This window comes from Emydura macquarii, unplaced genomic scaffold, assembly GCF_026122565.2.
Source record: "Emydura macquarii macquarii isolate MOO-44397 ecotype Brisbane River unplaced genomic scaffold, CSIRO-AGI_Emac_v2 contig_968, whole genome shotgun sequence".
NCBI lineage: Eukaryota > Metazoa > Chordata > Testudines > Chelidae > Emydura > Emydura macquarii.
Window position 1 is genome coordinate 2,868,013 of NW_027131105.1, and position 22,082 is coordinate 2,890,094.

General features: G+C 37.2%; 1 protein-coding gene across 4 annotated transcripts in view; it reads left to right on the top strand.

Annotated features, from left to right (window-relative positions):
- HDAC11 (histone deacetylase 11) overlaps positions 1-22,082 on the top strand; it is a 106,637-nt gene that overhangs the window by 78,807 nt on the left and 5,748 nt on the right. For 3 of the 4 annotated variants that reach the window (XM_067543800.1, XM_067543799.1, XM_067543801.1), the window contains 2 exons: positions 3,687-3,865; positions 8,096-11,074. In XM_067543800.1, the coding sequence (XP_067399901.1) occupies positions 3,687-3,865; positions 8,096-8,338 (422 nt within the window). In that variant the 3' untranslated portion in view covers positions 8,339-11,074. Of the gene's footprint in view, positions 1-3,686; positions 3,866-8,095; positions 11,075-22,082 lie in introns of those variants that run through there. The other variant, XM_067543802.1, reaches the window with a different exon arrangement.

The window sequence follows — 22,082 nt, forward strand, 5'->3', positions numbered from 1 at the left end:
TGTGCTGTTGATTTAAGGACAACTGTCACTACTTAGAATTGTTTTTATGTTTTCATTAGACTAAACATTTTTTAATAAATGGTTCATTCAGGATTAGCTAACTTTGTGTAACTAGGGATCATGTTCCCTGCAGAATTGTTATTTATATAAGCCTTTAGAAAATGAGAAACCTCAGAATACCATGTAAGCATTTTGAAAAGAAATAGAATACTCTCACAACTGTTAGACACTGGGTATTTGGTTTTTCACAATAGAATATCCCTTAAGTATCATGGCCTGTCAGAATTAATTGTCTGGCTTTTTAAATTAAAAGGAAAAAGCCTAAAGTTGGATTGATTTTTTTTTATTCAATTTGATAAAATGCAGATGTCTGTTGCAGGCTTGATTTGTTAATTGTCAGAGTGTAGTGTGTAATTTTTTCTTTCTGCTTAATTTTTTTAATGTAACTGTCACTCTGATAAACAGCATACTTGCTTAGTTTGGATGATTGACAAGGAACACATGGAATGCAGTATATCTTGCTTTTTTTTTCAAATACTTTACTTCAGTGTTTATACTATAGCATACACATTTCTAAGTATTACATCAAAAATGTTTGTCCGGGGTACATCATGTTTACCAAGAGAAAAATGACTAACAGATGAAGTTAAAACAAAATTGGTCAGTCCATTCCTGTACTTATCAAATAGCAATGTTTTCTAACATATGGAATGTAATTAGTTTATAACCTTTCAAAAAAAAAAATGGAGCAGCTTGTTAATTTTAAATGGCAAACCTTCTGTAGTTTTAATATCTGTATTTAGAAAAAATGGTGTGAATTGTTATTTGCTATTCTACATTTCCTGCTGTGTGGTCCTTTGTTCAGTTCATGTTGCCTCTTTGCTCTGTTAATTAAGCAAGTCAAACTTGCCTTAGTATCCTGTTAACATTTTGCATGTTGCTTAATGTTAAGTCTTTTATGAAATAAGCATGGGTATAGTATCTAGAAGGTGACATTCATTCAAGTGTAGCTGGTCCATTTAAGCACCTACATGTAACTTCAGCTATTTTTAGGCCATGAATAGAATCATGTGGAAGGCATAGGCCCTCTCTGCATTGGGGTGAGTTTTGCCCCAAAGCCTCTGAAAATAAATTCAGTTGCTAAACTTGTCACGCTTCTGTTTCCACTAGGCTTGGTATCTTCTTGTGAGATGGAAAACACAAAGACTCTTAGTCATATCAGCCACACACATCCAATCAGATGCTTTCCCCCTTCATGTGGCTCTCTCATTTATGTCAGTTGAAATGTGACTCATAATAAGCATGAGCAAAGTTTCTGTTTCAGCTTCTCTTCCTCACTACTAGAAACTACTCCTGTCAGCTAAATTTTCCTCCTCTGTCTATCCTACTTGTATGGTCCCTGTTATTGTTGTATCTAAGCTCCTTACAGTCTTGAATGTATTTATCTTCACAACACCCCTGTGAGTTTGGAAAGTGCTATTATCCCCATTGTACAGTTGGGGAACCAAGGCACCAGGAGGCTAAGTGATTTGCCCAGGGTCACACAAAAAGTCTTTGGAGGAACAGGGACTTGAACCTGGCTCATGCCCTGACCATCCTTCGTTGTCAGGTGATTCTTCCCTCCTTTACTTATTGCTTTCTTTGCAAGGTCCCTCATCCCACTGTTTCTGATGTGATGCAGTGGAGAGGAATAGGAGGCCAGCACTGCTAATAGTTAGCTCTAAACAGCAACACATCCCCAGGGGGCAGCCATGATATGAGGGAGACAGGATCAGTGAAGCTACTAAGAAATTGGGGGAAAGAAAGTGTTGATGAGGTGTGGGGAAGGGGATTGGACCATTATGAGAAGAGGGCCAGTGTGAAAGACCAGAGGAGAAAAGTCAAAGAGAGACAGTGACAAACGGGTAGGGGGGGAGAGAAAGCAGGGCTGAGAGAGAAAAAAAGAAGGAAAGGAAACACTTCAGGGACAAAAAAGGGAAAGATAGTTTTGTGACTGAGGCACAAGACTCCAGGTCAGGACCACTGGGTTCCATTCTTAGCTCTGGTATTGAGTGAATGTGTGACTTTAAAACAGTCAGGCCATCTCCTTTTGCCTCCATTTCCATTTTGTAAAATAGGAATGATTATAGTAGCCTGCCGTAAGATACTCAGAAGTATTAGCATTAATTTCTTCTTAGAGAGAGAGAGAGTCTGAATCAGAAAAAACTTACATGCTCACATCCCCAAAGATGTCACTTGTGGAGCTACTTTGAACTTGGCAACTATGCTAAGTAATTAAACATCGTAATCTTAGGTTGTGTTTTCTGAAGATGAGGACATGGTACCCGGAGAGCTGTGGGATGTGATTCTATGATTGTCACAACTGACGTTTAACCGTTTAACCAGAATACTACTTATCTTTCTTTTTCTACTAATTGTTTCCCTCCTCTTTATAAACTCCATCCACCTATCATATTGTTTCCCCTGAACATGAGCAAAGTGTTGTCCATAGCTGTATGCAGGAGAACAGCAGTGTATAATTTTATGAACATTTATGTAACAACAAGAGCAGAAATCAGTAAGCATAATATCAAACAAAGGAAGCAAAAGTCTGAGAGGAATAAAAGAAAGATGGAAAGAAACAGAACAATTGCAAAGCTGGATGAGGACTGGAATGCAACAGTGAGCCTCACAAAGATTATTAGGACAAATTATTATCTATCATTATAATTTTTGTTTATATTCAGTGGGTCTAGAGTCAGTGGGTCAGTCAGAATCTGGGGCCCAGTGTGTTTTGTACAGCACCTATAGGATAATGAGCCATAGTCGCTACTCTGAAGAAAGTCTGACATGGATTTGATTTATTTATTTGTACTTTAATGTATTTGTAAGTTATTCAAAACTATCTTGCTGTGTACATAACTCCGCTATGGACTTTTGTGTGTCCTTTCTTTTACCCTCATCCACCATCCTGCATTTCTTCTGATGCTTTGCTTCACCCATTTGTAGCTATTTGACATAAATTAGGCCTCACTCCCACAATTGGGTCTGCATACAGATCCCCACTGACATCAAAATAATCAATTAACATGAATTAGTGTTTGCCAACACACCTGATTACAGGATAAGATTATTTGATGGTAAGCAGTTTTGGGCATCCAGACAGCTCTTTGCATAAAGGGATTCTGACTGTAGCCTCTGGGTGCTGCTGTAATACAAATAAATATTAATAATTTGTCTTAATGATCTTTGTCTTTCATGCCAGCACTTGTCCTGCATTTCAATTAAATTTTCTTTTCATCTTTCTTTTACTACTTTCAAGCTTTTGTGTCTTTTGTCAGTTTGATGTTGTTCTTACTGATTTCCTTCCTAGTTGTTGAATATTTATGAGATAAATATAAATGGAAATTGCTTTTATTTAATAATAGTCCATCTGTATATGTCCTCTTTTATTCATTATGTCAGATTTTTTTCTTTTAAATATAAAAATGTTTCCAGGTTGTAGTGTTTAATTTAGCTGCTGCTTGAGAGGGGTGGAGGGGAGTGTTGCTTAAATGTTTTTAAGTGATAATCTTATGTATATTTTAAAATTTTCATAAATTGTAATCTTTATCCTTTTCCTCTTGCTTCTTTCTGAATCTTGCTTTTCCTTTTATAGCATGTTCTTTTGTTTCTTTGATTCGGTATCATTAAACCAATTTTTTTAGGAGCCATTAAGCGGAAGGTTGAATTGGACTGGGGTACAGAGGACACAGAGTATCTTCAGAAGGTACAGACACACGTGGAAGGGGCATTAAATGAACTGAGACCAGACATCATTATTTATAATGCTGGAACTGATATCTTGGATGGTGACCCACTGGGCGGTCTTGCTATTTCACCTCAGGTTTGTATAACACTATAATATCTACAGACTTCACTGGGTTTTTTTCCACCAATGAATACCAATATCAAGGGTTGGATCCGCCACAACTTTGTCCCCTCATCTCTGAAGCTTTGGACCTCTCCAGAAGCTAGTCACATCCTCTCAGCTGATGGTTCTTCTCTGCTGAAGCCTAACATGACTCTATTCTCTGATCTTGAGCGTCCCCTCCCTCTTTTTGGCCCTCAGTCCCAAATATCCTGTGTCTTCCTTAACCACATGCCGTATATTAAGTCCAACCATCCTTCCAAGCAATTCCTTCTACCTCAGCCCATCTTCTAATCTCTCCTCCTCCTCTTCCCTCCTTGTCTTCATCCTAACTTCTGCTGAGTATCTTGTCTTTCCTCTCTTAGTCCTCAGGAAAGGACAGACATGGCAACTGCAGTTTTGTAAGTTAGCTTTTTCTAGCACTTAACTCATTAGATGGTCTTGTTCCTGGTCCATAGCTTGCAAAACCTTAAGTGCAGTCAACAGGAAAAGAAAGAAAGAATGAGATGATGTGTGTATGGCAGTCCTTCCTGCTGAATGTTTTCAAATTTCATAGAAATGTAGGACTGGACGGGACCTTAAGAAGTCATCAAGTCCAGTCCACTGTTCTGAGTCAGGACCCAGTAAACCTAAGCTATCCCTGACAGGTGTTTGTACAGCCTATTCTTAAAAACTTTCAATGATGAAGATTCCTCAGCCTCCCTTGGAAGCCTATTCCAGAGCTTAACTACCCTTATAGTCAGAAAGTTTTTTGTAATATCTAAGATAAATCTCCTTTGCTGCAGATTAAGCCAATTCCTTTTTGACCTAGTCTCAGTGAACATGGAGAACAGTTGATCGCAGACCTCTTTATAACAGCCTTAGCAGTCTTCATCCTTCTCTTCCAGTGCTGCCACAGTGATCAAGTAAACAGTCTGCAGAAGCTGGTGCCAGAGGAGGGGCCGGGCAATCAACTAAGTGCTGCCAGCAATACTGTGGCTTAGCTTCTGTCCCATTCCCCTTTGGATTCAGGGATCCACACTTTGTCCTGTGTAGGCTGAGGCAGTTCTAAGTGTTTGTAGATCTGCCCTTAATACATCCTTGCTGATAACATGCAGCAAATATTGTTCTATATACATATTTGTCTTAGGAATTTTTCTAATGAATCCTATCTTGAGCTCTGAGAAATCAGTAAAACACTTTAGGACACAGACATTTCAGAAGAAGTTTGAATAATAACAGCATGCGATGGGGTTGGTGTTCAGTGTCTGAGTGATGATGCTTATTTTCCATTTTCATCGATTATAGAAGAGAAGCTCAGCATTAATGCTGAATTTATACATTTCAAAGTGTTAAAGCAAGTGAAGAGTCATCAGAATAGTTCTTATTATGCAGTCTGAAAATAATCTATTGAGAAATTAGTGGCACTGATGGTATTTTTCAAATGATTTTGAAATGCAACTTCTGCTCTGTCAGGACACACTATGTGCTCACTGAAATATATATATTTCATTGAAAACTATTCTTCTTGAAAATGGAAATCATGATTAGAAAAGGAGAATTTTAGCTCAAAAGCATTTGGATTTTGGTATAAATACTCTCAAAATGTTTGAATTAAACTCCCAGTTGTAAACAAAAAACAAATCATATTATGCTTAAAACACAGAAATGAGTATCTGAAGATCTAGGGTCTATTCCTGGCTCTCTGACATCTTGTGTGATATTGAACAAGTTATTTAATAGTTGTTGTTCTGTGCCACAGTTTCCCCATATTTAAGTTCTGAATTATTCCTTTGTCGTGAGGTTTTAATTCACTTGTGTTAGTAAAACACTTTGAGATCCTTTAACGAAAAGTGCTCTAGCCGTGCAAAGATTGTTGTTCCTTTTTACTGTATAGACTTTCCCTCTTCTATTATTAATTTTGTTATAAATACTTGAACCTCTTTTCCTAAATAATATGAAATATATATAATGCCTCTGTAATTTAAAAATGTTTTTATATTGCTTCTTTCTTCATGTATTTTCTTTTTCTATGAGGATCATCTTGTTCGTGTTGTAGGCACTTGATTAATTATCAAGGTTGTGTTTATAAGATTTCTGTGAATCGCAGAATCATAGCTATTCGGTTATCTAGTCCATCCTTCTGCAAGTTCAGAGTTTTTCCTTATAGTGTATTTTTCTACATCTCAGTCCAGTCTATATGAAAATGGGTACCATTTGCTGAAGCTTCTACTACGTCCCCGAAGAATCTACTCCACTGGAGTTTTTCCTGATGTGTATCCTGAATTTTTAGTCTTCATTTCATCTCACTATTCCTAGTTAAACCCTTTGTCCTTGGATAGTACCATTTAAATGAACAAACAAGCAAGCAATCTTTGGACAGATTTTTAAAAATAGTTAAAATAGTCACATTTCAATATTATTTTTCACTCCTTTTTTCATTTCTTTTATTTTTTCCAGTATTCTTCCCTAATGTGTTTGTAAAGGGCCGCCTTATTTTTCTTAACCCCTTTGTCTAGCACAGACTCATTCTGTGTCTGTTTGGCCCCTATTTTTCCCTATATTTAAGTGATTTTTCCAATATTCTTGTTTAGTTCCTTTCCCCTACTCTATTTATAGTTAAGGCCCTATTTGAATTGCGGCATGATTGTCAAAAAATTGCAACTGAGTTGCAGACAAACCATGGAAAATTCTGGAAAAAGAATAACGGACCTTATGATTTGCAGTAATTAAGTCCATTATTACTTTTCCATGATTTTCCGCTGTCAGGCATCCAGGGCTAAGAGCAGGGGCTCCTGCTGTTGGCAGCCTGGGGCTGAGAGTGAGGGCCTAGGGCTGAGAGTGGGGGCTGCCTCTGTTGGCCACCCGAGGCTGAGAGCACAGGTCCCCGCTGTCGTCTGTCCGGGGCTGAGAGCAGGAACGGGCTGACAGTGGGGGCTCCTGCTGTTGACAGCTCGGGGCTGAGAGTGGTCACCCTGCGCTGACGGGCCCCTTAGGCCGGGGCTCCCACTATCAGTCCCATGCACTGCAGGCCTCCTGCTATCAAAACTGCAGTGGAAGCCTAATATTGCAGAATCTGCCATTTCTGCAGTATCATATACTTTGTATGGCCTTGGCTATTGTCATTTTTTAACCTCTTGATTTTTGAACAGTTCATTGTGGAGCTACATTTCTTACTTTTTTCTTACTGTTTTGCAGAGGAGTTGTAGTGGGTTGGTTGTACCTTTTATTATGTACCTTTAGGATTGTCTTTACTTTTGCCATACTTGTGGATTTTAATATGTTTTCTCATTAAGTAACTCTGAATTCCCCTTTCCCCAAATGTGGTTCCTTGAAACCGAATGCATTTTGCTTCTCTGTTACATGTAATAAATAATGGGTATTCTTTACTGTGCTGAATTCAGGGACAGTATAGAAGTCTTGGTCGCTAGTCTTTCCTATTATTCTCATGTTTTAGACCATTCCCCTCTGTTAGCAAGAAATAGATCTGGACTGGTGCTCTTTTTGGATTCTCTACTGTCTGGATGATGAAGTACCCCATGTAATTATACAGTACATTCATAGGTTCTTATAGTAGTAATATTGTACCCTTTTTAAAAGGAGAGGAAGGAAGATCTTGTAATTAAGACACAGGACTTGGATGTAAGATTTGGATTGAGTTCCTGGTTCTACTAGGAATTTCTTCTATGATTTTGAGCAAATTGCTTGATCCTAAACATGCAAGCAGTCCTACTGAAGTTAAGTATGTGCTTACATGCCTTTCTGAATCATGGCCATTGTCTCTTATTGTCTCAGTTTCCTGTCTGTAAAATAGAGATAATACTTCATTTTCCCCATCCTTTGACTGTGGTGTCTGTATGTTCTTTGGACAAGAACTATCTTACTATGAGTCTGTGCAGTAGCTAGCACAATGGGGCCCCAATCTGTTGTGACCTCTACTCACCATCGTAATACAAATACTAAATAGTCTTTGAAAAGTTCTTGTGTAGAAAGCCAAAGCATAATGTGTGATACACTACTAGAGGGCTATTTAAATTATTATTTAACAGATTTTCATTATATTCCTATTAGGAAATCAAACATATAGTAATTGTATATAGTATGGTAATTTCTCATGTATACAAGGCTATAGAAGTATAAGGTATAAGCTACAAATCCATAAAAGTAAAAATATAAACTGTGACATTCATGTATTTCTCTTTGTTTTTCATTTTTGTAAATATGCAGGGAATTGTTAAAAGAGATGAAGTAGTATTCAGGGCTGCCAGAAGCCACAGAATTCCTATCTTAATGGTGACATCTGGAGGCTATCAGAAGAGGACAGCACGGATAATTGCTGATTCCATTCTTAATTTGCACAACCTGGGGCTTATTGACAAGAAGCTAGCAACCAGTGAAGCTGAAAACCCCAAGGTAGAACTGATGATTAGAGAATCTATTTTAGATTTAACTAACCTGTCATTGCAGTGAGACAGTACTATGTTTTAGAAAGAAAACTCACTAATTGTATAGTGTTTATACTTAGGAACAAAAAGTCTCCCTATTCTGTCAGGGTTAATATAATATAACATGAGAAAGAGATTTATTTGCCTATAAAACATTAACAAAGTAGAGATAATAGCTAGTCCCAGAATGATTGCAAGTGTCTCCCTTGCTTCTTGAAGCACTCGAGAAGCTATGGTATGAAAGGCAGCAGACCTTTGAGAATTAATTTAGAGATATACTCTAGGGCAATGTATTTATGTTTATAATATATAGCATAACAAGCTTTAATTGTTTCCCTTAATTTTATGGAAAGTCTAACGTTGCTTAAGGACTGTACTGGTAGGCTCTGAAGACTGTCCCAGGCCACTTAGTACAGTTGTTTCATTAGATTGGAGGAGGAAAATTTTAAGCCCAGAGCAGACACATTGAGATGAGAGGGCTTCACAATAATTGAAAGGACAATAAAAATGCTAATTCAACTGTTTTTGTGCTGCACCTACATTTTCTGGATTTTGGTAGTACATTTTGGAAACATACATCAGTGGATGAGATAAAAACTAGCAGAGTAGGAAGGGGTATTGAGAAACAAAGAGAAAGAGAGGAACAGACAAGAGAAGTGTGAAGGGTAATGTGACAGTTGTCACAATGTGCATGTAGTTTGGGCAGAATTTTCCACAATATCCTAATAACCCTAATTGTGCGTTTGGCACATATTACTGTAACTTTAGAGAACCATGTTGATCCAAACAATTGTTAGCATTCCTTCCCCCGTTTGATCATTCATAATACCTCTCTTTATGTTTATTATTCCTGTAATAATAATTAGGATCGTGTATCACTATTTGGTAAATGTGCTGCTGTAAATTCAGCACTTCTGGTTAATCTAACTTTGGCACATAATTCAAAATGTTAAAGAATCACAATCTCTCATGTTTACATGCACTGGAAATCTTTCTAAAAAGTGTAAGAAGTGAATTTAGAATTCAGTACACTAATTATCAAGAATTTATAATCCAAAAATACAAATTACTGAGTGATAATTGTATATGTTACAATCTTACTGTATATGTTACTATCAAATCTCTTTGATTAATCAGTTGTTTAGCTACATTCTTTACAGTAAGTATGAACATTGCTTTCCTGTCAAGAAAAGATCAAAATAATTATGCATTATATTTAATTATTTTCTAGCCCATGTTTAAGTTTGGTACTGAGTAGTTGTTAACAAAAATATTTCTATTTTTATGTCCATTAAAACCATTCCTAATGCATTTGTAAAAAGAGGGATGGAAAATGGATTAAACATTTACTGGATGTTCCAAATTATTGGAATTAAAGGGATGATATTTTACTTTTTAAAATGAAGAGATAGAGAGGTAGTTGTGCAATTTATCTTTAGTTATCAATTCAGCGCTAATGTTTGTATAAAAGTACTTATGTGTAATACTATGAAAAATGGTCAATTGTTTGACATTTTAAACCATACCGTATTATAAAGTAAATGCAATAGTTTATATTTTACTCCCTTTTCTCATACTTTGACTAAAATCTTCCTGTATAAACAAACTAAAAATTTGAATAAGAAATGTTCAGGTTCTGTAATATGCAAATGAGGTCCTAGGAACTGGTTCTTAAACTCTGTTTCCTGTCTCTTTAAAAATGGGGGTTTAAACAATAGAATGGTGAATATTCAACATTTTTGCATTCTAAAACAGTCAATAAAGATCTTTAATTAAAAAAAAGTGATGTAATTTGAAAAGATCACCTCTGAGGCACCTCTGAGAGTTATTCCATGGTTTTCAGAAGTACAGTGTGCCTCTTACCCTTATTATTGTATCGTGCGTCTGTAGGTGGCTTTTCACTTTTTCACTTACTCAAAGATTTGGCAGTAGACATAGCAGTGAGGTGCTGTCACTGTTAGTAAAAAAAATCACATACTTACTCAGAGATAAATATACTGTGAAATATCTAAATGAAGTTTACTTAATTACTGAGATATACTAATTACAAAATCTTGAAATCGGGCTTTCTTAGAGTGCATGCATTGTCAACAAAATAATTTATTTCGTGGAGAATTAGGTGCACCTATCAAATGTAAAGAATTTGATCCTTGTATTAAATACTCTTTGTGGCATAGGATCATAGTTTTCTAAGTAGCATAAGTATTTTGGAGAAGCCATTTTTCTTTGACTTCTAAATGTTCAGTGGTGCAGTGCTGGTTTCATGATGTGAGTAAGGTTTCAGTCTTCACATGAAGGGATGTCAACTTTTTTCTCTTAGTGATAGAATCAGCATATAAGGTACTAAAGTAATGTTTGGTTATAATTGAAATACTTACCTCAGTTAACACTAGTTCTCAGACCCCTGTGTGTACCAGTTATAGAAAATTGTACAACTCACTATAAATATTTGCTTTAACATCTATTTGGCACGCTGCACTAATGTCAAGTTACAGCACTGTTATTAAAAAGCACTTTTAAAATTCTTACTGTAAGAATATTCAAAGTACTCTTCAAATGTTGAGATTTATTTTTTACTGATGTATTACTTAAAGATGTTCTGATACTTTCTTATAATTTTTATAAAATTACAAATTACATTTGTATCCAGCTAAAACACTGTAATAGTGCCATATGGTCTTTTAAAAAACTTGTTCTGTTTGTGTTTAATATGTTCATATTACTCTCTGGATGGAAATTAAAATGACGTTGGATGATGTTGGCTGCCTTTTCCTCCTGTACTCTTTTTTCTTTCCCCTTCCCCTTTTCACATTTAGTATATAACTGAAACCTCAACAAAATAAACTCAGTAGCAGCTTTAATGAAGTTTGGAAGTTACTTTCATCACATTGGTTTAAAAATGAAAAGTAAATAGTTTTGGGTGAGGTTTTCAAAAGAGGTACGGGTGAGCTTACAGGGAAGCCATATCCATAATGATGTAGGTTTGCAAATCTCATTCACTGCACCTAAATCACTTAGAGTTTAGACACTTAGAATACTCCTAACCTATTTAATCCTTCAGGTACTTACCTTTCACGCAAGCCGCACACAAGTAATTTTTTCCCGCATAAGCAGTCCCTTTGATCACAGTGGAATTACTGGCAAGAGTTACTTTCTCATATGCATAAATATTGACTTCTGAGTAGTTTAGTCTGAGACTCGTACATCAGATCATGCAAATACTAACGTAGGCGCTTAACTTTACATGGGTGACACATCCCATTATGCTGTGTGCAAGTGTTTGTAGGCTTGGTCCTATAGTCAGCCCACAGGAAACACTGTACATGTACTCCTTGGCATTTGGGCATTTTTACTACTGGCTTTCAAAAATGGAAGCAGTATGTTTTCTCTCTCATGCCTAAACGTATGCTATCGGGAGGGATTAGAAAACACCCTATGGAATGTATTTGGTAGAAGCACCAAACTCCTGTGACGTGTCAAGATTTAAAGGCATTTAATTATGTTAAATGGTCTTGTGGCTAAGCCACAAGACGAAGAATTGGATCTAGGTTCTGTTGCAGGATCCACCACTGACCTTCTGTGGACAAGTCACTGAATTGTTATGGCCCAGATCCTCATAAGTATTTAAGCACATAACTCCCATTGATTTCAGTGTAGTTAGGAGCCTAAATATCTTTGAGGATCTGAGCCTATGTGTCTAAGTTTTCCAGTTCATAAAGCAGAGATTGTATTTACATCACAGGTGTGTTGGAGGGATAAAAGAACTGGCTCATAACTCTGCTATATCTCTGCTGGGAGGGGGCACTCCATGCATGGGTCTCTTGTGCCAAAGAGGGGACTGAAGTTAGCTCCATGGGTCCAACAGCCACATAGTAAGAGGGGGTGAAAACAGGGCAAGCTGGAAGAATGTCACACAACTATTCCTCCACTTGATAATTTGGAGTTGTCATTGAAGATGATACAGCCCAAGGCTCTGTTATCTTTTTTGGGGTACCCCTTTCCCCCAGGGGTTCACTGCATCCTGGGGGATTCTCTGATACTGCAGCTTCAACAAAGTCGTGTTGTCAGGGGACAGAAATGTGGGTCTCTGGGGGCAGAGCCATTGCAGAGATACAGAGCCTCAGTAAAGTTGGTGCTGGCTTTTGGGGGATCTGCCAGGTTGGTGGTGGGCCCTGCAGCATACACCACAGGGATGAGGGGAACCCCCTCCCTCCACATCCCTCCCAGTGGAATAATAGGGACTCTACAAGGGGGTTATCATGGAGATTCACTTTCCCTATGGGTTTCACTGCAGGAGGTGGTGATCTGGGCTATAAATATACATAAAGTATTTGAGATTCCCTCCTGGAAGGCACTATAGAAGTGAACTCTTAAATTAAGATTATTAACTCTCCAGAAGTAGATGAATTTTGAATTTAAACTATAACTCTTGAATTCTCAGCTACATATGCCTTTATTGCAGGAATCTCCAGATAATACAGATTACTTACAAAATAAACTGGGTGTAAGAGATGAGCTGACTGGTTGATGTAATCATTGCCAAAAGAATGCATTCAGCAGGACAGTAGCCTCCTGGATTACTCAGACACTGACATGTATTAGAAAGCTTTATGTAAAATGAAATCCTGTGATTAATGATATTAAAAATATAATTAGTAATTAACCTTTAAACCATTTAAAAGTGTATGTAACTGGACCTGCTGTTGCAAGTTCAAATTAATTTAGAGTATCATCTCAGTCTCTTAGAGTAAATTTGAAACCTGTGTTTTCTCATTATCATACTTTGTGGATATAAAGAAACTTGATTCTGTATATACATTTGGCCTAGTGTTACTGGAAATATTCATTTAAAACATTAGGGAACAACTTTTTAGCATTATAAACCACATTCTCATCTCCAAATCCTGCTTAGGTCTGTATTTTATAGAGATCACAATTTTCTTCTAATTTCTAAATTATATTCTTAGTTCTTACCTGTGTTAAACCATGATAGCAGTACAAGTATTTAATTGCAAACCAATGTTTTAGTCAGATTACAGAGACTTCCATTACAGCTTTTTGTTAGAATTATCTTTCCAAACTGATAACTAAACACTTGCCAAAATGTTTCTCCAAATGTTCCCAAGAATATCTGTCTTGTAGAATTTATATGAGCACATATATCACCCTGGCAAGTTGCCCCTTTAAGCAGTCAGTCATAACATGTATTTCTTCTTCATTATTTTCAGTTTCATTATTTCCAGTTTCCTACACATTTTATTATCTTTGGTTTTCCCAGTTCAGTTTTTATATAGAATTCACCAGTTCTGTGACATGAGTTACACTGATACAGATAATAAGGAAGATTTGTTTTAAATTCCATTCAGATTTTCTGGTGCTGGCCTAGATTCTAATACCTAATTCATTCATTGTCTTCTTTATTACTGTAACATTAATTTTATTTGAACACACCTACACACCCCTGAACATCCTCCCTACTTGTTTCAATACTTACATTTCAGTTCTTAGTGTTTTCTTTTATATGTTACAACTCATATTCCCAGTGGATTTTCCACTATTACCTTTGGGAGATGAGTTACTGAGGTATCTTCTTGTAAAATTTCTAGTGATTCCCTGAAATTTATTAGTCAGATATTAGTCTATTTAATTTTGGCTGTAATTTTATAATATTCAATTACAACTTCCCCACGATAAAAACTTTAAATGTTTCCCACTAAATCAGAATACTGATCACCGGGAATCTGTAAATAGTTTATTACTGTAAAGGGGACTGGTAATTTTACATAAGAGAATTTCACCACTAGGACAACAATTCAAATCTAGTTTAGAGGCCAAATCCTGCAATAATTCCATGCCTCAAATCTGACTGGTTGCAGAATCAGCACCTTGATAATGACTGAAAGAAACATTTGATAGCTCTTCATTATGTAAAATGCAGGTCAGTTCTAAGAAGAGTTTCCACATCACACAAAAACACCACCATAATTGTATAACTGTGCAGATAACTGACTTTTTGGTTCAGCTGGCAGTTCTGAAAAATCAAAATGAAAAGTTATTTTGGGTAGACCTGAAATGAATTTTTTTTTCCAAAAATTTTGGCACAAAAAAAGTTTAAAAAAAAATTTATTTGGGATTGAATGAAACATTTTGTTTGACCAAAACTAAATATTTTATTTAGACTTTGAGAAATTTTTAACAGTTTTTAATTTTTAATAAAATTGAAGAAAATTTTGAAAGTAAAAGTTCTTTTGAATACAAAACGTTTGTTCTGAAAATGTCAAAACAAAACTTTTTTTGTTACATTTTTTGCTTTTTTTCCTACATGGACACTTAGATGAGATTGACATGAATTCTCAAAACATTTCATGGTCACCAAATCTGCACTTTTTGATGAAAAAAGTTTTGGCTGAAAAATTTAACTTAGTTTTACATAATTGTCAGCCGTACGCACCCTCATTATTAGTCTCAGAGAAGTCAAGATGTGAATGACATGAAAAATGAGCTCTTCTTTTGCTCCTAACTGTATTCTATCCAAATCAAAGATGAGGTTTAGCAGCAGAACTGCATAAGGGGAGTTAGAATTGTTAGTATGTTGTATCTGCTTTGTAGAGAGAGAACTTCACTGTCCAGAGATTCCAGGGTTAGAAGGGACCATTGTCATCCTCTGGTCAAGCCACAGAACTTCCCAAAAATAATTCCTAGAGCAGATCTTTTAGAAAAATACCCAATCTTGATTTTAAAATTGCCAGTGATGAAGAATCCACCATGACCAAAATTGTTCCAATGGTTAATTATCCTCACTGTCAAAAATTTACAACTTATTTCCAGTCTGAAGTTGTCTAGCTTCAACTTCCAGCCATTGGATCATGTTATACCTTTTTCTGTTAGCTTGAAGAGCCCATTATCAAATATTCATTCACAATGTAGACACTTATAGACTGTAATCAAGGCACCCCATAACCTTCTCTTTGTTAGACTCGAGCTCAATCTATTTAGTTGATCATTACAAGGAGGCCTGTTTTCTAATCCTTTAATCATTCTCCTGGCTCTTCTCTGAATCCTCTCCAATTCATCAACATCCTTCTTGAATTGTGGACACTGGAACTGGACACACTATTTCAACAGCGGTCGCACAGGTGCCAAAAATATAGATAAAATAACTTCTCTACTCCTTGAGATTCCTCTGTTTACGCATCCAAGGATCGCATTAACTCTTTTGGCCACAGTGTAACACTGGGAGCTCATGTTCAGTTGATTATCCACCCCCACTGCCAAATCTTTTTCAGAGTCACAGCTTCCCAGGATAGAGTCCTCCATCTGGTAAGTATGGCCTACATTCAGGATCTCAACCTGACACTTTTCATAAGCAGTAGAAAATCAGACTTCATGTATCTATTGGAATTTAGTCCTCACTTTGCCACTGCAGAATTATTGCTTAACTGGTAATAGCAGTGGCAGGAAGTATGTAGAAAACTTCTCTACTGGAGACTAACTGTGTGGTCATGAAGACAGATTTCCTTATAATATTATATCTGAAGTACCACTCATGCTGCATGAAAAGGCTTTTTGTGCAACATTGTAGGTATGTCTAAGCATTCGGACAAATTTAAATCTGCTTCCACAGGTTTGAGCATGGTCCCAAAAAGTAAAAAAATTGAGCAATTATTCTTGCAATTTCTGTCCATTTTTTGTTTGTTGATTGTTTCTTCCCATATACTAAGGAACAATGTTCTTTCACTAAGAAGAAAAAAGTTTAACATTTTGAAATTTAACAGTGATTCATACAGAGGCATCTCCTGCAAAGTGAGAAAAATGGTTCATTATCAACAAAAATCAATTTTTCATTTAAAAAGACAAATTAAGGTCTATTGATCTTCCTGTAGTACCCTAACATGGCTCCATGTGTGGAAGCAGCTTGTGCCAAACACTTGTGCTGCTCTATGAAATGTATGCTTGCCTTCTAATGCTGCTAGTGTAATTACTAAGATAAAAAGCCAAAATACCTTTTATAATGAAGCATGTATTACAAGGAAATGAAACTAATGTGGTGGTACAAAAATAATGTTTGGAGTATATTCATATTTTCAATATTCTTGTACTCACCTCATTTTTCCACTGATGGCAGCTAATGATCAGTTGCCTATCTGGACCTAATAATTTTTTAAAGATTGTTTTAATAGTTCCCATACTTTTGTACTCTGGACCATTGCAGATAAGATGCAGAGTGAATCACCTCCCATTCCCACACCCTGCCTGAGGCAATTATAGTATCTGGTTACATGAAAAAGTAATAGTAAGAGTACTCAGGAAAGAAGAGACAAATATAATTTCTTTAATGTGACAGTTGTTCCTGCTTCTTCACATCCCCTATGTTTTATCTGCACTGTTTATTTCTTTCCCTGCAGGTGTGGAATTTACAGATTTATTTGTAGCAAATTCCATCCCAGCTCCCGCTGCAGTCCCTGCTGCTCTAAACTTTTTTGTAGTTCACTTCTCTCCCCGTCAGGTCAGGTCAGGCTATGCCTGCTACCGTTATGAGGGAAGATGGTACTACCTGCGGCTCATCAACCTCACTGCCTTGTGGTTCGCCTGTGAGGGCGAAAGGCTAAGGAAGCAACCCCTGACAGAAAAGCCCCACAGCCTTGTGGGTAAATTCAGGAAAATGTAAGGCTATGAAAGTAAACTCAGACAGAAAATCTGGAGTGGAGCCCCTAAGGCAGTAATGTACTAACATTTTAGTGTCTCTCCAGCAACTCCTGCCATGGATCAGGTACCAGATGCATTGGTTCTTCCTCTCCTTTGGACTTTACCAGTGATGACAAGAGGAAGGTCAAGATGCATGGGCAACTCAGGACCTCCATAAAATTTGCCCAGGTTTGCTCCCTGGAGAGGTACTCCAGCATCGCCTTGAGCGTTGCCACAACACCAGAGGCAGTGTCACCGGTTTCAAGCCCTTACTCAACTGGTGTAGAGTTGAGTGGCAGGGGCTGTCTCTGATGGTGCGAGAGATCTTTGTATCTCCCTGGACAGCTACCGCCCGCCATAAAACTGGGCAGCCCCCAGACAGTAAGTTGTTGTCCTGTCACATCTGCCTGCTTCAATGGGTGCTCAGAATTTTATAATTTGTCAAATGGACTGAAATCAACACACCAGGCAAATTAAGTAAGAAAATGAAAATATCTTTAAAGATAGGGTGCTGGAACGTTTGTACCATGAAAAGTGGATTATCTGAGGATAACTGGGAAGATCACTCTCAGGATGGCAGCCTTTGGAAATTAGAGCTCAATAAAGGTCTCCAAAGTTACAAGAGGAAACAGTCCAGCTTAGAAGAGGAGAAAAGAGCTCGCAGAAGGCAGAGCTCAAAGAGTCGAAACACCATCTTTAAATGTGACAAATGCAGCAGAGATTTTCTCTCTCAAGTGGGTCTCTTCAGCTGCAGCTGCCATAATACCAACTGAGTAAACTTTTCTACCATTCAGGGACACGTACCCATGGTCTCTCAAGACTGAAGAATGCCAAAGAAATCTCTCCCCCTGTGTGTTTGCTGTTCCTCAAGTTTGGTTAATGTCAAAATTTTAATCACTGTTAAATTATTGTACTAGAAACAGCCACACTGAATCAGACCAATGATACATCTAGCCCAGGTTCCTTTTTCCCTTGCATGAAGCACTTCAGAGGAAGGAGGAGGAAAACTTGCTGCAGCGGTCCTGAAGCTTTTTTCCTTCAAATTCCTGGGGTTTTTTAGGCTAGGTCTACACTAAAAAGTTAGGTTGACCCAGCTATGTCACTCAGGCGTATGAGAAATCTACACCCCCTGAACAATGTAATTAAGGTGACCTAACCCATGGTATACACAGCACAAGGTCGATGGAAGCATTCTTCCATTGACCTAGCTACCACCTTTTGGTAGTAGTGGGTAGTAGTAGTAGTAGTGATTGTCTGCACTGATACGCTACAGCAGCTCGGCTGCAGTGTTTCTAGTGAAGGTATAGCCTTAATCTTTACTATTATCTCTGGATAGTCTTATTTTCTATGAAAAAAATATTCAAAGAATGCTATAAAGCAACTATGTAAAAGCCAAAAAGGTGCTGTCTGTTTGATTTAGAAAATCCCAACCCTCTGGAGAGCCAAAAAGGTGCTGTCTGTTTGATTAAATAAAACCAACCCTCTGGAAATCTTGAACATCCTGTACTAGATTGCAATTCACAGGAAGCGTTAGGTGAAGACTGACAGATGTTTCATTGCTCTTATGCCAGAGCAGCCTTGTGGGCTACCCTGAAGTTCTCCTATTTGTGCCATCAAAGACAAAAAAAGCATTAATCCTGTCCTACCTTCCCAAATTCCCCTTACTGTTCATATCACTATAATTATGTTCAGTTTTGATTGAACATTCAACATTCGCCATAGTGTTGAAGTAAGGAATTGTTTACACACAAAGGGTAGGATGCAAATTTAAAGCAGATTAACTATTCCTGATTAACTCCATGTGTGGATACTCTTATCCCGGAATAAGAGCATCCACCCATGAAGTAAATCAGGAATAGCTGTTTGGGAATAACTCTACAACTAGACAAGCCTTTAGAAAAACCAACAACTCCTGCTCAAGATGTCTGAGAATTTTTACTTAAATTAATATTTGAACCAGTCTTATTTAAAAACACCCCTCCAAAAAAAAAAAAAAGTCATATCCACCTATATCAAAATGGTAGCTACCTAAAATTTTCCTAAACTTCTGCTGATTTTCATCATCCTTCACATGCAAAGAAATCCTTTGATCTATCTGGCCAAGTATCTCTGATAGTTTCATGTGATCATCTAATCTCAGTAAGAGACATGTAAATTGATGGTTTGTTCTCTGTTATTGCTCATAATTATTAATAAAACTCTGCTAGACTTGCCAGTTTAAATTAGCATGGGTTTCACTGAACTTTTTTTGTTTGCTTCTTTTTGCATTGTCTTGCACCTGTTTAGTTTAGCTTTGGTTTTGGCTCATTTGAACAGCAAAGGTGAAATTCAAAACATAACTTATACATTGATTTAAACTCCCAGCATTATAGAACTCATAATTTGTGAGGTTTCACTGACCCAGAAGGCCCAACTCTGTGATCAAGGATCAGCAGTTTCACTTCCAAGCCACAAAACTGCATCTCAAAAAACTTGTGCCTATCTAGTAGCATCAAAAAGTTTTGCTTTGACAAAAGGTTTGTGGGATCAGGATGTGTCAACACTGCAAGGTAAACCCAGGGTTAGTAGAACTCGAGTTAGCAATCCCTGGATATGTTAACCTAGGGCTTGAACATGTACACTCACTTGTAACCCCAGATTTGGAATTGTTGAACCTTGGGTTCCAGTATCTACACTGCATTATGCAGGTCAGAATCCAACCACCCATATCCCAGACTTCCTAGCACCCTCTCAAAATGTGGCCACTTTAGCCCTTTGTTTGTGGTGTAGAATGGGAAAATTTGAGTGTCCACCAGACTTCAGTGTCCAGAGGACACAGAAAGTCAGCCCATAGGATTGTGGGATACTTTTGGTGGACTTCCAGAACACAGGGCTGCATCTACACTGCAAATCAATAGGGCTTGAACCCAGCGTCCTCGCTTGACTCAGACTCAGACCCTCCACTCCCATGGGACCTTAGTAGGGTATAAGAATGTGGACACTTCAGTGGCTTTGTTAGCTGTAACACAAATGTAAGTTTGTTGCTAGCTATCTAACAAAGAATGTTTCAAATTATATGTCTAGAGGAGATTTCATATGTGATATGTATTGTATAACAATTGTAACCCATTAGATTTGTTCCATTTCTAGTCTATAGCTGTTAATTAATTCAATGTAGAGTATCTGAATCCTGTGGTTCATGAAATTATCCTCATACTGGCCAAATTTCACTGGTTTTAAGTTCTTACACAATCTGTTTTTGAACTTCAGGTTTTAACTTCTAAAAAATATCCACAGAGTAGAGTCTCAGGTTTGTAGCAGAAATGATTATAAGAAACACCTCACAAAGGAATTTGAAAATTGCTATAGCTGGATTTTTGCCATTTGAAAATTGATTCAAATCTGGAAGTTAAGCAAAGGAATTGATAGCAAGAGGTATATGCATGGGGAGACAGGCCATGTGTATGACTGTATAGTTAGTATCCAAACTGTCTCATATGGGAATGCCAGGTGATTTAAAGTCCTTCCCAAACACAGCTCTGGACACTATTTTATAGCATCATTGGTGTGTATGGACCTTCACGGACATATGGAAGCCAAAGAACCCATTTTCGATCTGTTATGCTATTATAAATCTGGTTAAAGTAACATCCTTGAAGTCAGTGGAATTGCATTCATGCTGACATAACTGAGATCAGACTGACCCAAAGTCCCTCTTCTGAAGAACTTACGAAATAAGGTCCTGATTGTGGAAATAGTAATGGACATAGTGCTTAATACCAAATGTAGCACTGTATCTGATAATGATTGCAGGATCAAGTTCTAAGGACTCTGTGGGATCAATCTTTTATTGAGCTTGTTACTGGAGCTAGTTTAATGAGTAAAGGATGTGTGGTTAGGTCCTAAGTTAGCCAGAAGGTGGTGAGGCAGGAGATGCAATAAACTCATGTGATTTGGTTTGCTTATGCTTGACATGCATTTTATAGTTACAGGAGTGTGGGAAGGAATTAGTTTGGTTGTGTTATAGTTTTATATTGTAGACAAGAGAGTCTTGTTAGTGGAAAGTTAACTGAACAAAGTGAATTGTCAGGAGGAACTTGTGAGGAAGAGCATATGTACATCTTTGTACAAAGGAAAAATGTAGTATATGAAGAATCAGTATTGTGCGGAGACTTGAGATACTGATATTGGCCAGATATTGATCTCAGATATTGATCTTAGTTATGCTAGTGTAACATACGATCAGATTCTGTGTCACCATACAAAAGATGCAGGATAGAAGCAAAATTCTAGATAAAAGGTACAAAAGATAGTAGAAAGAAATATTGTGGAAATACTACTATAGATCTCTGGTATGCTTTATTGCTTTGGATTATAGGAAATTATATTGTAGGGCAGATTGTTGATTTACTGCAAATTACTAGACAACCAGGATGTATTTCAACAATCCTCTGTACATTTTTTTAAAGTGTTTCCAGAAGAACACTAGAAGTCCATTGTATTTTACATCTTTGCTTCATATTTGCAAAGAAAAGAATACATTTGACCAAAATGACTTTCAATGTGAAGTTTCCCACAGTAAGCTTCCTACAATTTCATAATGTTACCATAATGCCAGGTGTGCCATTATTTCACCAAATGTTCATGAAATTTTAGTTGTATTAATGTTCCAAAGAGTGCAATGAAAGGAGTTGTAGTAAAGTGGAACAGCAATAAATTTGACTGTTGGCAAGTTAAGGCACTGGCTAGATGTCAGCGGTGGGACCTACCCCAATACAAACTTCTTGGTAGTAAAGTTACTAAGTTAGTTAAATAACTAAAATCATAATTACTTAAACGTTTATTTTAGCATAGGAGCAAATAATTGCATGAGCTAGCAAATTGGCACATTCCGCAGAACAAAGTGTTCTGTCCACTGTCTGCCATTATGTCTTGGTATTCCTCTCCATTTGCCAAACCTATCAGCCCACGTGGCTTTTTCCCACTTGGATATGAGGATGTCTTTTAGTTCTTAGTCTGCCTGTACTTAATTTAGAAATCATGTTAGGTTAAGCATGGCTTTTGTTAGAAAAGTGCTAATGTGCTTTGCCTGCCCAGTGCCTCAT